The 17379-nt window shown below is 44.1% G+C and overlaps 1 protein-coding gene, 2 non-coding genes and 1 pseudogene across 3 annotated transcripts; all 4 read left to right on the forward strand.

The window, feature by feature from the left end:
- The first annotated feature begins 291 nt into the window (after positions 1 to 291).
- LOC109742909 (AAA-ATPase At2g46620-like) lies at positions 292 to 16564 on the forward strand. Its single transcript, XM_073501791.1, has 2 exons — positions 292 to 595; positions 15732 to 16564. Exons 1-2 carry the CDS (start codon positions 292 to 294, stop codon positions 16562 to 16564), a joined length of 1137 nt encoding a protein of 378 aa, XP_073357892.1.
- Positions 7680 to 7873, forward strand: LOC120967503 (U2 spliceosomal RNA). The gene has a single exon (XR_005761258.1). It is a non-coding gene; the product is annotated as a U2 spliceosomal RNA (small nuclear RNA).
- LOC120967507 (U2 spliceosomal RNA) lies at positions 12218 to 12406 on the forward strand. The gene has a single exon (XR_005761259.1). It is a non-coding gene; the product is annotated as a U2 spliceosomal RNA (small nuclear RNA).
- Positions 14725 to 14909, forward strand: LOC120967501 (U2 spliceosomal RNA; annotated as a pseudogene).
- Positions 16565 to 17379: the final 815 nt, after the last annotated feature.

The raw sequence follows: 17379 nt of genomic DNA on the forward strand, positions 1-17379 counted from the left end.
GCTGCGGCGCTGGCGGCGGCGTGGTCTGCGCGGGGCGGCGAGCGCGCGGGCTCCTCCTCATCCCGATCTGATGGCGCCGCGGTGGCGCCGGCGCTCGGGCGTGCGGCGGGGTCCGCGAGGGTGATCGGCGCGCGACGTCTTCCTCCCCGATCTGATGGCTCCATGGTGGCGCCAGTGCTCGGGCGGCGGTTGGCTTCGGCAAGCGGTGGCGAGCGCTGGGCTCTCGGCGGCTCCGTCTCTGACCCGGACGACGCGGGGGATGGCGGCGGCCCGGTGTGGCCGGCGATCTAGATGCGGTGGTGCCGGCGGCTCACTGATCTGCCGGTACTCCAGGGTCTGCCTGGTGGTGCTGGTGGTGACGGCGGCCCGTGCACGAGAGTTGGATCCCTTCGAACTGATCTGGGTGAAAACTTGCCTTCGGCTTCTGCTAAGGCCGGCGGTGGCGGCACTATCTGCGTCGTTCCCTTCTTGAAGGCATCGCAGTGGAGAAGTTCAAGGCCACTCTCTGCTACCTCCGGGAAAAACCCCAGATCGGATGATCGGATGACGGCGGCGCTCTGGGGTCGTTCCTCCTTTGGGGGCGTCATTCTTGGAGGTACACACATGATCGAGGGACCAGAGGACGGATTCTTTGGTTGAGCGGTGCTTCATCCTACACACTGATGGCGACGGATCTTGACGGCGTGGCGCAGTGCAGATTCGGAGTTCACTTTGGGAGGATGGACTCGCGCAGGAAGACGACGCTGTCGGGCGTCGTGGTGGCGTCGATGGCAGAGAGACCTGGCACGGTACATGCAACAGTTTAGCTCTGAAGATGGATTGGTGGCAGGTGGCTGCGGCGGCCTCATACCCGGCAGGCGTCCTGGTTGAGGAGTGCGCCGGACTGGTAGGTGCCCCATACCCGGCAGGCGTCCTGGTTGAGACCTCAGGTCTTAGATGTTTAGGTTTAGCTGCGATGTCTGTTTGGTATTAGGCCCAGACTATCTGCACCCCTTCATCAATTGGATAGGTGTAGCGACAGTTGTTGCTTAGACGGTGGCTTTAGTCTTGCTGTTGTATGGCTTTATAAGGTCTTGTGAGAATAATTAATAAAGTGACTGTATGTATCACCCAGATGCAGAGGCCGGAGGTCATCCTCCTTTTCTAAAAAAAAGTATGTATGATTGTATGTATGGTCACACGGACAGACGGGTGAGTGCGTGCATATTCAAACCCCAAAGTTTTGGGTTGTTATGAGAAAAGGGAGGACACACAGGTTGAACACGCATCACCACCTTTCTGGCTACTTAATCAGTTAGTTAGTTTACTCCACTTAGTTTACTGGGGTGTTGGATGATTGTGTTGTGTGCATGATTAATTGCATCGTTCTTCCTTCTTCCAACTTGACTTTGCTTGTGATTAAGAAAGGAATTAAAGAGGGAATTGAAAGGGTTGATTTACCTAGCTGCCGGAAAATGCCTTACTACCTTGATTTTCCGGACCAACCGGTCGGCATCTCTGCATCTGCTGATAGGAGCACTAATGTATACTACTACAACACCATACCATACCATTCGTTTCTTGTCAACAGTTTTAGGGAAAAGCTTTGCTAGGATATCTGCATCTGCATCAACTGGTGAACTTTGCTAGGATATTTTTTGTCAACAGTTTTAGAGAAAAGGTTTTGTCAACATCAACGAAATTTTTCTAATGAGGAGATTATAAATAATGCAAACCAATCAGGAGTTTCGCTAGGGAGTAATGATAGTGAAATTTTCAACTCGGTTAATGATCTCCTAGATTTGGAAGCGGAACGCGCTTTATAAACAATTCGAAACCTAGCAGCGGTAAAACCCATGAATGATGCAGAGATTGATGCGTTGGGGGTCAGAGTGCTCGATATTTTTTGTGCGGATCTTGTAACATCCACTCCTGTTCTGAGGAAGAGGATGTAACTCTAGAGAATGCAGTTGCTAGATCCGCTGAGCCCGGTTATGAGGACCGGACGGAGGACCAAAGTAAACCCAAACGCAAGTGGAAGCGGAAGATTTATCCCGTTTCAGCGGTTCGTAGGAGTGCTAGGATTCGGACTACCAAAAAAATTCATGATGAAATATGAAAGGAATCTTTTGAAATAGCAGAGGTCTGAAAGACTTGGCTAAAAGAAGGTTTCTTGCTGAGGCGTCTCTTGAGCATAGATTAGATTTTATTGCTCTCTCGGAAACTGGTAGAGATAATTTTGCGCCCCAGTTTCTCAACACTTTATCGGGCGGTGTCGATTTTGATTGGCATTGCCTTCCTCCACGAGGAAGATTGGGTGGGATCTTGCTTGGAGTGAGATGCGAGTCGCTGGAAGTCCGAAGTGTAGTGATGGATGACTTCGCGGTTAGGTTACGTGTCAGGTCCAAAGCTGATGGGTTTAACTGGGCTCTGGTGGTGGTTTATGGGGCCGCGCAGCCCGAGCTTAAACCGGAGTTTTTAGCGGACCTTGTTCAAATTTGCGGATCCGAGCAGCTCCCAATTTTAGTTGGGGGTGACTTCAACATCATTAGGAGGAGAGAGGAAAAGAATAATAATAATTTTGACGGCAGATGGTCGTTTATGTTCAATACCATTATTGAAAGCTTGGATCTGAGAGAGATAGAGCTTTCCGGTAGAAAGTTTACTTGGGCTAATGCTTTGCCAAACCCGACGTATGAGAAGCTTGATCGAGTCCTCGCGAGTGTCGAGTGGGAACAGAAGTTTCCTCTCGTAACGGTTTAGGCTCTCTCGCGCGGAATCTCAGATCACACACCTTTATTCGTGGACTCAGGTGAGCCAAACCACGTGGGAAACAAAAACACCTTTTCTTTCGAGCTGGCATGGTTTGAACGAGAAGGATTCTTGGATCTGATTGCCAGGGAATGGGCTAAGGATGCAGGAGGTACGACGTCTGTTGAGCGTTGGCAGAATAAGATTAGGCATTTGAGAAGTTTCCTACGGGGATTGGCTAAGCGATTTATAAGGTTGAAAAGGAAAGGCTCCTTTCTCTTATTCAGTCCCTAGATTTAAAAGCCGAATCCACGATCTTGCAAGCCACAGAGCTTCAGGATAAACTTGATGCGGAGATGAGGTTGAAAGAACTTCTCTGCGAAGAAGAATTGAAGTGGGCGTTGCGGGCTAAGGTCCGCAAAGTTGTCCAGGGGGACGCGAACACTCAATTTTTTCACTTGATTGCTAATGGCAAGCACAGAAAGAAGGAAATCTTTTAGCTTGAACAAGATGAAGGAAATATTTTAGGACAGGACAACCTAAAACTTTACATAACCGAGTATTATAAGCAGTTATTTGGACCTCCAGAGGATAGTTGTGTGTCCCTCGATGAGTCCAGGATTGAGGATGTGCCTCAACTAACTGCTAATGATAGTGATATTTTGGTTGCCCCGTTCTCGGAGAAGGAGGTGTTTGATGCTATAGCGCAGATGAAAAACAATAAGGCTCCCGGGCCAGATGGTTTCCCGGCGGAGTTCTACAAAAAGTGTTGGCATATTATTAAGGGGGATTTGCTACCGATGTTCCAAGATCTATTCTCTGGACAGCTTCAGTTATTTCACTTAAATTTTGGAACAATAACACTGCTTCCTAAGAAAACGGATGCTGTGAGAATCGAGCAGTTCAGGCCGATATGCCTTCTCAATGTTAGTTTCAAAATATTCACCAAGGTTGGGACTAATTGGCTCACAGAGATTGCACATTCTGTGGTGCAGCATTCCCAAACTGCTTTCATGCCGGACAGAAACATCCTAGAGGGGGTGGTGGTCCTTCATGAAACGCTCCATGAAATTCACTCGAAAAAACTAGATGGAGTTATTTTTAAGGTGGATTTCGAGAAAGCGTACGATAAAGTCAAATGACCATTCCTCCAACAGGCATTGCGTATGAAAGGATTTGATGAAGCCTGGCGGCGCCAGGTTGAATCGTATACGCAAAAAGGGAGTGTTGGAATTAAAGTGAATGAAGAAATAGGTCATTATTTCCAGACACATAAGGGCCTGAGACAAGGGGATCCGATGTCTCCTATCCTGTTCAACATTGTAGTTGATATGTTGGCAATTATGATAGGAAGGGCTAAGGAGGCTGGTCAAGTGGGTTGTCTGGTACCTCATCTCGTTGACGGAGGTGTGTCCATCCTTCAGTACGCCGATGATACAATCATTTTCATGGAGCATGACTTGGCCAAAGCGAGAAATATGAAGCTGGTGTAATGCTTATTTGAACAATTGACCGGGTTAAAGATTAACTTTCAAAAAAGCGAGTTGTTCTGCTTTGGTAGAGCCAATGATGAACAAGAGGCTTATAGGCAATTGTTTGGGTGCGATTTGGGGGCTTTACCTTTCACATACTTAGGAATACCAATCCACCATCATAAGCTGACAAACAGAGAATGGAAGTGCATCGAGGACTGATTTGAAAAGAAACTGAGTTGCTGGAAGGGCAAGCTCATGTCATACGGAGGCCGATTAATTCTGATAAATTCGGTTCTCATGAGTATGCCTATGTTTCTTTTGTCGTTCTTCGAAGTCCCAGTTGGAGTTAGGAAAAGAATGGACTTTTATCGATTATATTCTTTTGGCAGGGTGATGAACTTAAAAGAAAATACCGTCTTACCAAATGGGATATCATCTGTAGACCGAAAGACCAAGGGGGTCTTGGTATTGAGAATCTTGAAGTTAAGAACAGATGTCTTCTCAGCAAGTGGCTATGGAAGTTATCAAGTGAGACTGATGCCACTTGGGCGCAAATCCTCCGTAGCAAGTATCTTCAAACCAAAACTTTGTCTCAGGTGACAGTAAGGCCGACTGACTCACCTTTTTGGAAAGGGCTTATGAAAGTCAAACTGTCCCTGTTTAATAGGACAAAGTTTATTATTGTTAACGGTGCTAGTACGCGTTTCTGGGAGGATACTTGGCTCGGAGAGACACCCTTAGCCATTCAATACCCGTCTTTGTATCGCATTGTTCAATGACGTGAGGTGTTTGTTGCAACGGTACTTTAATCTATCCCCCTTAATGTTCAGTTCAGAAGGGCGCTAGTGGGGAATCGTTGGGAAAAATGGCTCCTTCTAGTAAGTAGACTGATGGAGGTTCAGCTTTCTCAACAACCCAATGAATTACGCTGGAAGCTTACTAGGTCTGGAGTATTTACAGTTAAATCAATGTATGTTGATGTTATCAATTCAAGCTCGATTCCTAGTTCCAAACATGTTTGGGCTGTCAAAGTCCCTTTGAAAATCAAAGTGTTTATGTGGTTTGTCCATAAACAAGTTATTTTAACCAAGGACAACTTGACAAAGCGTAATTGGACAGGACCTACTAGGTGTAGTTTCTGTGATCGGGATGAGACGATCAAACACCTTTTTCTTGATTGCCCGCTAGCCAAAGTTTTATGGCGGACGGTTCATATTGCTTTTAATATTACTCCACCGAGTTTTGTCAACACGTTATTTGGAATGTGGCTTAACGGGATAGAGCCCGAATTAGCGAGACATATTCGCGTAGGAGTCCGTGCCTTGTTGTGGGCACTCTGGAATTGCAGAAATGATTTGGTTTTTAACATGACAACACGCATTCATTTTTTGCAGGTTATTTTTCGAGCCACGGCGTTGATCCGTTCATGGTCGCTACTCACTCCGACGGAGGCCAGGGAGCGTTACTGGATCTATCCGCTGGGAGATGGTAGCTCGGGATATCTTCAACCGGTTTGGATGGCGGTCATGTAATAGGATAGGCAATTAGTTTACCTATCTCTCTTTTGCCAGCCGGTTGTGGCATCCTTTATTTGGCTAGTTTGGCTTCTAGCCCTTTTAGCTCTGTGTGAGCTCCTTTTTATTTTCATTTGGAGACTTTAAGATCTTGTTGTAACCTATTTATTTGTTCAATAAGATGGCCGTATGCATCGTTCTGATGCAGAGGCGGGGGAATCCCCCTTTTCAAAAAAAAACAGCAACGAAACTTATACAGGCTACAAATCAGCATGGCTGCAATCTGTGTTAGGTAATGTAATCACATCGAATCACATGTTTATATATAATTACGTTAACTAAACAACGACTTGATTTACTTTGTTCTTCCGCGTCAAGTGGTTTTCCTTTCAGCCGGCCTGCCATGCCACCCAAAGTTCGTTGATTGAGAGCTCGAGAAGACCATACGAGTAGTCTTTTTCTTGTCAGCAAAGTAGTACTACTCCTAACAACTCTAGTTGCGAGGTGAGTATCTTGGCTTAGCTTGGAAGATGTGCCGCTGCATCCTACCAAAATGTATCCAAACAGATTCTGAAGGAGACGCTCAGGGGCAAGCAGTTTCCTTATATCTGAATATCTTTTTTGTTCTTTCTTTCTTTTTGTGGCTCTTTTAGATCAGAAGTTTTTTCTTTGTGAGATCATTTAGATCGAGAAGGATGGTGGAGAAGACGGGATTGCAACAATCAGCGCCGACAGCAATCCTGCATGCGAAACCATGGTGCTGGGCCGTTTTAAAACCCAGGAGCTGCTACGTTCTGTTGGGCCTGGGAGCCCAAACAATACGGTCTCACAAGCAGGCCGGCTGCTGAAAGCTCAGCCCAAAATCATGGTTACGCTACATCAAAATATTCGAGAGCAACAAGTTAACGAGAGCTTCTTTCGGGAGGCTCATAACAATCAGCGTCATTTGGTGCGCTCTCAGCCGCCCGCCACGTCTCGCGCTCTAGGTGCTCCCTCTGGATTTTTTTTCCGCACACTTTTTCGGCTTTTTAAACGGTTTTTTTTTTGACGTTTCGGTTTTTCACGGGTCTTCCTTACCTTTTGGAACAAAAAAAAATTCAAAATTTTTTACGCCAAAAACGTGTTTTTTTTGTGAGAGTTACGGTTTTGCTCCCGCGAGAGGCACGGTTTTGCTTTCACGAGAGTCACGGCCATGACTCTCGGAAACGGAAAAATACGTGTTTTCTGTTTTTTTTTCTTCCGCGAGAGGCACGATTTTGCTTTCGAGAGAGGCACGATTGTGCTTTCGCGAGAGGCACGGCCTTGCCTCTCGGAAACGAAAAAACGTGTTTTCTGTTTTTTTTCCCTTCCGAGAAAGGCACGGTTTTGCTTCCGCGAGAGGCACGGTTGTCCTTTCACGAGAGGCACGGCCGTGCCTCTTGGAAACGGAAAAAACGCGTTTTTTTCTTTCGCGAGAGGCACAGTTTTGCTTTTGTGAGAGGCATGGTTGTGCTTTCGCCACAGGCATGACCGTACCTCCTCGGAAACGAAAAAAAATGTGTTTTCTCTTCTTTTTTTCCTTCCACGAGAGGCACGGTTGTGATTTCGCGAGAGGCACGGGCGCGTGCCTCTTTCGGAAAGGGAAAAACCCCGTGCTCCTGGTTCGGTTTTTTCGTCCGGTTACCTATCAACATGGGATCAAGTTTTGAAGATCTAGACGCGAGGAATCCAGTGGTGAAAACGGTTCGAGATTTGGACGCATAGTTTAAGAGATAAAACTTTTTGAATAAACGAATCTACGAAAAAAGGAAAAACTCCCAGGTTGCGACAAGTGGCGCACATGCAGCGCGTCACTTGTCGCAACCTGGAAAGGTGGAAGTGATCTTTTCAACAAGTACTCCTTAACTAGTGATTTCAAAAATATTCCTGTTGGGTTTATTTAGTGCCACCTCGTCTATGGAGCGTGGAAGAGGCGACAAGGAAAGCTATAAAACAAGTGGCTAAGATCAAGTCTAGTATTCGTTCTTATCAATTAAATATCTGATATGTGGGTCATATGCCCATAACGGTATTATATTTGTTTTTTTTGAAAATGTTTCATCACAATGGCTTGCCGTTGGGGCGCTTGCGTGTCACCTAAGTGTTGCACTATTCCCTAGGCTTGGCGCGCCCCAACCAAATTAAGTTTGAACTTTTTCTTTGAATTTGTATCCATAAATTTTTAATCAAGGTTGTTATTTTTTTTACATTGGAATCTCAATACATGACTTTGTTTCTTTTTACACATATGTCGTTGCAACGGGAGATATAATAATGTGCATTTAAAGTCAGGAAGAATTATATGCGCAAGCAAAATCCTGTGTGCACACAAAAAAGAAATATTTAGCTTCTCGGTTTTGGAGTGTGTGAAGGAATCAACCTGCTATTTTTTCAGTCATTGACCGAGGGCATTTAAGAGTTTTGTTACATCATCGTATGCCAGAGAAGGCTCATGAGTTATTTAATCTACTTTTTCTTTCAATCCTTTCAATCGAGGTGATTTTAAGGTATAAAATTTCTGAACATTCTAGGAAACATGAACAAATTTTTAAATCCTGAATAGTTCTTTGAAAATTATGTACACTTTTGGAAAAACGCGAACAAAATATGAAAGGGAACATCTTATAAAATTCACAAACTTTTTCTGAAAACACCAACCTTTTTATAAAGACATGAACAGTATTTGAATTTATGAACAATTTTTTAAAATGGGAACATGTATTGAAAATTCATAAGATTTTTAGAAATGTGTATCTTTTATACACAAACATTATTTTTAATTGTGAAAATTTCACTAAAACAGGAATATTTTTGGAATCTAGAGCATTTATTGAAATGCCATTTTCTTTTTAGAAATCTCGAATAATTTTGAAAAACAGTAAATGTTTTGGGAAAATTTGAAAACTTATTGTAAGTTTCGACTATTTTTCAAAATAGCAACAAAATTTTGAAATTGAACATTTTCCAAAATCTGTTTTCTTTAATTCTGAACGTTTATTGAGAATTTTTAATTTACGAAATAAATTCTAAAAGTAAAATAAACTTGTAAGCTAAAGAGAGAGAGAGAGAGAAAGGAGAATAAAAATAGTAGTAAAACACATAAATAAAGAAAAATGGGCCAACCCATTATAGGTTGTCCAGTGCGAAACTCCGACTATATATCGCCCTGTGCGGAAAATAGAATTCTCTCAGCTGCGTGGGCAGAAAAATAAGGGGTTTGCATCGCTGGGCCACAACGCACGGCCCATGTACGAAAATTCTTTTTCTAGCAGACAAACACATAAGAATTTAGTAGCACCTCGGATAGAAAAAAATTATTTTTGATGGTGAACGGATGAAAAAATTGGCGAAACGCACCTTGCTTTATTAGTAGGTATAGATATAGATATAGATTTTAGATGGATAAAATTGGCTCTCTCGTATGTTGCCTTGCATATGAGTTGTCATGTAAGGGTATCTTCAGCGCGGATCACCAAATAAACAACCATACTCCATCCCTTATGGTTTAAAGGGCCTACCTCAAAAATCAGAAAAGTTCAATTTGCAAGGCTCATTGTCTTGGGAACATGCAAATATAGCTATGTCCATATTCTTTTAATGCCAAGTTTATGTTTTCAATGTAGAATCAACCAATGTATGAAGGGCTGAGAGAGCCATGCATGTAGTATTAATATGTTGTCTAGCACTTAACTAGGTCTTCCTTGGTTGATGTGTGATTTGGAAGATGCGTCCAATACCGAAAAGGAAGGAGAGAGAAGGAGGGGAGAGGGGGAAATGGTTTTTTGGTGAGGCTGAGATGACGTTCCCCGCGGACGCTTGAACTCTCCCAACCCCCCCCCCCCACCCACCCACCCCCGCCCCTAGTTCGAGGACAACATGTAGGATTTTAAAGGCTCGGAGTGGTCTGAGCGGATTTGGTGAGCTGTGTTGGATGAATAAAAGTGCCAGGACATTTTGCGTGTAGGTGATCCGCGTTGGACTTTCCCTAAGCTCCGGCTGATCTCGGGGCCAAGAATACTCCTAATATCATGTATTGTTGTTGTGGGAATGAAGTATGTCTACTAGAGGGGAGGTGAAAGGGAGTTTTAAAATTTCTTTTGGAAACTTCAAAACTCTCGGAACCCAACAGCGGATCGAATAAAAACAGAGTACAATGAGCGAAGACAAAGTAGCTAACAAAAAATAAGAGCATGCATAGAAAGGAATCACATGATTGAAGCACATGTAAATACGTGGAGTGGAGGTGACCAGTGATGCTCGATGACGACAAGGTATTTGATAGACCAGTTTGCCCTTCTGCAAAAGGACTACGTCTGGTTGGAGGGGTTGTGATTCAACACAGAAGATAAACTCTCTTCGCCCTATTCTCCTCGACAATTGGTTTGTCAACCAATGCCGATCAATCGTGGTAGATACTTGAGGTGATCTCCGAACATTTACAAACTTCTTCAAGAACCACAATCACTATTGGTCTCTGAAGAAATTGACACCTGACCATCTAGAGATTTTGCAGCTCTCAAGAGTACTAGATGGAGCATAGTGGACTTAGATTCGAGTGATGCTAAACCACTATCTATTTTTTCGGCTCCGGGTTTTTTTTCTCGGTGGATTTTAAACTCAAATCACTCAGGAGAGAGGGTTGCTCACACAAACTTCTCGGGATCAAACGGAGCAACCAATGGACAATGTTGGTGTGGGATGGCTATTTATAGCCACAGCCTTCCCTGATGGGAAATTACCATTTTGAACACGTGGTCCAGCCAATGGCCAATCGACACGTTCACAACGGTCGAATTTTGGAAGCAACGGTAACATTACTTGAGGAAAAAGTAATGCTAACTCCTAGGTCTGAATCGAATCTCTCGCAGTAAGGAAGAACGACGTCTCTGGCTGGCGAGTATTCATTCGGAACACAAAGAGATTTCTCTCTCAACTCACATAGGATTGGGTTTAGCATCAGATAATCAAAGTTTCAAACACTATACCCCTCTTAATAGTACGGTGGTCATATGGCTTGATAAAGAGAAAGAAGAACAACGAAATAAATGCTACAATCAATTTCTAAAACGGAGTCTCGAAGCAAAGCGTCTGATTGATTGAATTGGCTTGAATTCCATGGCAACAAAGCAGGAGCACTACTAGTAGTACTTCTACTACTCCTCTGTTTGGGACTTTGCACGTACGTGCACGTAGGAGAAGTTTCTAGTACAGTATAAGCGTATGGTATGGTCGATCACACTGTCCCAAAAAGAAGAGAAAAAGGAAAGTGTATGCGTGTATGGTCACACGGAGAGACAGATGAGTGCGTGCATATTCAAACCCCAAAGTTTGGGTTGTTGTGAGAAAAGGGAGGACACAAAGGTTGAACACGGATCACCTTTCTGGCTACTACTACCACTTAATCAGTTACTCCACTTAGTTTACCTGGGGATGGATGATTGTGTTGCGTGCATGATTAATTGCATCGTTCTTTCTTCTTCCAACTTGACTTTGCTTGTGATTAGGAAAGGAATTAAAGGGGGGATTGAAAGGGTTGATTTAGCTAGCTGCCGGAAAATGCCTAACTACCTTGATTTTCCGGACCAACCCGGTCGGCGTCTGCTGCTGATAGGAGCACTAATGTATACTATACAACACCATACATACCATGCGTTTCTTACTCAACTGGTGAACTTTGCTGGGATATTTTTTGTCAACAGTTTTAGAGAAAAGGTTTTGTCAACAGCAACGAAGCAAATCAGCATGTCTACAATCTGTGTTAGGTAATGTAATCATATCGAATCACATGATTATTTATATGTACGTTAATTAAACAATGACTTGATTTCCTTTTTTCTGCCGCGTTAAGTAGTTTTCCTTTAAAGTTCGTTGAGAGCTCGAGAATACCACACTAGTCTTTTTCTTGTCAGCAAAGTAGCACTACTCCTAACAACTCTAGTTGCGAGGTGAGTATCTTCGCTTACCTTGGAAGATGTGCAGCTCCTACCAAAATGTATCCAAACAGATTCTGAAGGAGACGCTCAGCAGCTAGCAATTTTCTTAGATCAGAAGATACCTTTTTCTTTTCTTTCTTTTATCATCTCTTTTAGATCAGAAGATTTTTTTTTTGTGGGTGAGAAGATTATTGTTTTAGATCAATTCAGATCAAGAAAGATAATGGAGAAGCCAGGGTTACAACAATCAGGGCCGACAACAGTCATGCATGATTCACAAAAAAAAAAGACAACAGTCATGAATGCCAAGCCACGTTGCTGGGCCATTTAAAAACCCTGGAGCTGCTACTTTTTGTTGGGCCTGGGAGCCCGAAACAACACGGTCGCACAAGGAGGCCGGTTGGTGAAAGCTCAGCCCAAAATCATGGTTGTGACCCAAACAAAACAAAAATCATGCTGGGTTTAGTACCACCTCGTTTATGGAGCGTGGATGAGGCGGTGAGGGAAGCTACTGTATAAAACAAGGCAGAAGCCATCGTTTCAAAGTATACCTTTCTCGACCTTTTGGCTAAGATCAAGTGTAGTATCTGTTAGAGGTAAATACATCACTAGTGCTTGAACTTGCCACGAATGTGCACTTTGGTGCCTGAACTTGTAAAATACATTGAACTGGTTTCATAACTTGACACGGACGTGCATATACAGTTCAAATCTCGTTTTTATACGTCCATGACGCTCACGAGGCACGTCAGGATGTAAGGGATAAGGCGTGTGGCCTGTTTTTTTGAAAAACCTCCTAAAATAATTTGTCCTTACAAAAAGGCCCTCAAAGAGAAATTGTTAAATTGAAAAAAAATATTAATCTATATATATTTTTGAATTGATTGGATTGCTTATCACATGTGTCATGTGGTATCTATTAATCTATTAATAATTAAAACTGGTCCAGGGTTCAAACCACACGCACATGTGTGCATGGCTAGCCAGTCAACCCGTTCAAATTTAGTGTCAAGAAAGGATTCATATACTTTATAAACATAAAGTTGAACAACATAAATTAAAATTCACAATAGTAGATTATCCTCGTTCCTCCACAAAAAAGTTAGGGTTTCTGCCTCCCGCCGCCGCCGCCGCAGGTTCGCCTTCTCTTCGGTGGCCCTAGGGCCATGGGGGCGCGGTGGATCTCGGTAAGGGTCGGCAGGAGGGCTTCGTTTTTAGTCGTTTCTTTCAGTTTTGCTAGGGTTTGTGTCCTGCTCGGGAAGACGAGACGGCGGCGGCTCCCTGAAGATGGAATAAAGGTCTCCCCGCCTAGCCCTCATTCCAGCGGTGCGTCTAGCACTGTTGGTGGATGTGTGGAGGTGTGTCTCCGGCGGATCTATCTTTGGTGGATTTGCTCGGATCTCATCGTTGTTCGTCTACGTTCGCGTGTCTTCGGATTGGATCTTTCTGATCTACGTTATTCTTCATCTGCGGCGGTTGCTGTTCGGGTGTGCTGGTCCTACGGGGCCTTAGCACGACGACTTCCCGACTGTCTACTACAACAAGTTGTGCCCGACTCCGGCGATGGAGGAGCGATGACAACAGCGTGCGTTCGGCTCGCTTCAGTGCTGTTAGTCGTCGCTAGGTGGTCTATGGATCTGGATGTTATTTTTTCTTATTTTTGGTATTCGTTGTACTTCCTTGATTGAAGATGAATAGATCGGAAATTTTCTCTAAAAAAAGAACAACATAAATTAAAAATATTTATTCCAGCAAATAGTGGCATTGATTTGAACCTGCAACCAGGGGCTATATGGCGGCCGCACATACCACTCCAACCGACAACACCGAATGGCAAAATGATAAATTTAGCTTTATATCATAACGAGCCCGTGTGGCTAAAACAAACCACAGTGTGGCTCAATTTTCAACGGGTTTGTTCTTTTTTATTTCATTTTAAAAAATACATAAATTATTATCGCGTTGCAAACAATGTACATATATATATATAACAAATTACGCTAAAAATTTCATATAATTTCATCAAATACCTATGCAATAATTTAACAGAAATACACATAATAAAATTATGAATTAAGAATATATTTTATAATTTAAAAAATGTTCGCATTTAAAAAAATATGGAAGTAATTTTAGAAACGTTCATATATTTAAATAAATTTTCATATAAGTTTAAAATTTCTACATTTTTAATAAACTATTTATTTAGTATATCAATGTGTTCATTCTTTAGCAAAAAACTATGTTGTTTTGAAAAGTGTATATAGTATATAAGTTTGTGTCTTTTCTATAAAAAAATACAAGCCTAGTGCGCCATTAGACTGCGGATCCTGACATGAATAATACTTTTTTTTTGAAATACTCACATGAATAATATGGAATCTTATTTTAATCATTCATAAATATTTCCAATTTTATGAATATGTTTTAAAATAACACGTGAATTCTTTTTAAAATGACATGAAGATTTTTGCATTCTTTTGAAATTATGTTTGTTATACCGTCATAAAAAGTACTTGTACTTTTGATACATGACAACTCATTGGTTGGAGTGGCATCCGTGCCTGGTCTACAAGCTTTGGTCCCATGTTCGGTCACAGATCTGGTGCTGTTTTTGCTGAATTATTAAACTCTTTTTATTTATTTTGTTCGGCCAACTGTTTATAAAGGTTATGATTCATTGAATATTAGCAAATGGGAAGTTGTCGAGTGGCTAGCCGCATGCACTCGACTGGTACGTTGCTGGTTCGATCGAGTACACGAGTTGTAATTTTTATCTTATAGTTATACACCTAATTTTTATTTTATAATTTGTCAGATTCTCCCCGAGGGTCTTATTGAAAGAAAACAATTTCAGAGGTTTTTCGCAAAAAATACCAGGGCACGCACCTTTGGCATCGACAGCAGGCCCCATGGGATGCTAGCGTGCCTCCTCAGCTTCGCGGACGTATACTAACACCATTTGAACCGTATATGCACGCCCATGCCAAGTTATGAAACCAGTTAAATGTATTTTGCAAGTTCAGGCACTAAAGTGCACATTCATGGCAAGTTCTAGCACCAGTGGTGTATTTACCTCTATCTGTTATTATCAGTTTAATATCTGATATGTGGATTATATGTTCACAACGATATTAGATTTATTTTTTGTGGGGAAGAGTCCATCACAGTGGCTTGCTGCTGAGGCTCCCATGTGTCGTCTAGGCGTTGCACTATAGCCTAGGTTTGGCGCACACCAACCAAATTAAATTCAAACTTTTATCTAAAAAGAATGAATTTATATACACAAATTTTTAATCAAGTTCATTATCTTTGGGACCTTGGAATCTTTTTTTAACACGGTACAAATACGAGTGGTCATATACACACGCATACACTCACCCCTATGAATGCACACCCTATCCCTATGAGCATCTTCGAAAGACTGAACACCCCGTCGTCGACGTGAACGTCTCCTCCTACTGAATGCGCGTCGTCGGAAATCCTAAAATAAATTCAGAAATAAATGCGAGCATTAGGATTTGAACCTTGGTGGGCTGAGTATACCACAGTCCATCTAATCATTCAAAACCAAAACCACATGTTGGTTCGCAGGGACCTCGGAATCTTTGAGACATGGCTTTCTTCCTTTTTCTTTTAGGGAATTTTCCCGGTATGCTCTTGCACTTGGGGTGTCTGAACATGTAGGTTGGCTGTTGGCATGCATCTCCAACGCAGTTTAGCATTCCCCGCAAAATATTAAAACAGTTTAGCAAATGAATAACCATATCTGCTAAATGCCTTTGTCCAATGAAGAAGGAGATGGAGGAGAGAAAACGGAGTGAGAGGAAAAAGTGAGTAATTGACAAAAAATACCACATTTCACGTTACCATTCCACAGAACTATCATATTTTAAAAACTGACCAAAAACTCCAGATTAATGCTAATTTCGTGACAAAAAACTACCAGGTCGAGTTGAAGACAGATTTAACCGGTTTAAACACGATTCCGACAGAGCTGGCCCACCGGTCAGGACGGCGGCCGCGCTAACGGCTAACGGCGCTCGCCTGCCGCCCGTTAGCCACGCGCGTCGGTCGGACCCGGTCGTACAAGTTGGTGGCGCGCGCGGCCCGCCGGCTGTGGCAGTGGGCGGACGAGTGGGCGCAGGCGAACCAGTACTACAAGGTGCCGTGCTTCGGCGGCGGCGACGGGGCCGAGAACCCGCTCTTCCGCAAGGCGGCGGCCTACGTGGCGTCGCTGCCGTCGCTCGAGGACGCAGACGTCGCCTGCGTGCTCTCCTCCGCCCGCAAGAGCAACGACTTCTCTCTCCAGCTCGGCCCGGGCCACACCGCGCATGACGCCTTCCTCGGCGCGTGCCTCGCGTGCACCAACGGCGGGGAGCGCCTGGTCCTCCGCGTGCGCCGCCATGACCGCTCGCGCATGCTGCGCCCCTACCTGCAGCACGTCGTGTCCGTCGCCGACGTGATGGAGCTGTGCCGCCGCGAGCTGCGGCTCTACGCCAACACCGGCGCCCTCGCGCCGCGCTGGGCGTCGGCCCTCTTCACCCACCTGGCCACGCTTGACGCGGTCGCCATGGACCCAGAGCTCAAGACCCGCGTCCGCTCTGACCTGGAGAGCTTCCTCAAGGGACGCGCCTACTACCACTGCTTGGGCCGCGTCTGGCGCCGGAGCTACCTGCTCTACGGCCCGCCCGGCACAGGCAAGTCCACGTTCGCCGCTGCGATGGCGAGGTTCCTCAGGTACGACATCTACGACATCGACCTCTCCCGCGCCGGCGCCGACGAACTCCGCGCGCTGCTCGTGGACACCGCCCCGCGGTCGCTAACGGGCGGCAGGCGAGCGCCGTCAGCCGTTAGCGCGGCCGCCGTCATGACCGGTGGGCCAGCTCTGTGAGAATCGCGTTTAAACCAGTTAGATCTGTCTTCAAATAGTATTTTGTCACGAAATTAGCACTAATTAAAGTTTTTGATCAGTTTTTAAAATGTGGTAGTTCTGTGAGACACTAATGTAAAATGTGGTAGTTTTTTGTCAATTACTCGGAAAAAGTGGGCTTGTGGTGGAGTCCAAGCCTGAGTTGGTGGACTCTGGTCCGGACGGATTTGGTAAGCCATGTTGGATGACTAAAAGCCTAGACCATCCGAACATTTACGAGCGCTTAGTTGATCGGCGGCGAAGTTGCCTAATCTCCAGCTGATCTTGGGGCCGAGAATACTCCTAATATCATGTATTGTTGCTGCTTACTAGATCTTGATCCTCGCAGAAGTTGCAGTGCTACCGGGACTAGCTGCTAGCTTGATCCTCGCAGAAGTTGCAGATCTTGCAGATCTTGCACACGCCACTAAGTTCTAAATGAATCCATAAAGAAATATGTGTCAATAAATTATGTGTTTACAACCCAACAGAATTTCAAATCAAAATTCAGTTTACACACAGAGAGAAACTCATCAAACAAACTGAATAATATACTATATAATATTTTGTCCGTTGTGTTTTTGTCGAAATAGGGTTTTCCCCGCTTTGTATTATATAAAAGCAACCATCACCGATACAACCCACGATATGTGCCGGGGCGGAAGCAACACATGCACACCAAAAAAAACGAAAAAATATATAAAACACACAAATGCCGACAACGACGGATCAACAAAAATGAAGAATCATCGCGACCGCTGCGCCCACCGGGGATCTTCCACCAAGCTCCGACTCCG

Source organism: Aegilops tauschii, chromosome 6, assembly GCF_002575655.3.
Source record: "Aegilops tauschii subsp. strangulata cultivar AL8/78 chromosome 6, Aet v6.0, whole genome shotgun sequence".
In the NCBI taxonomy this organism is placed as follows: domain Eukaryota; kingdom Viridiplantae; phylum Streptophyta; class Magnoliopsida; order Poales; family Poaceae; genus Aegilops; species Aegilops tauschii.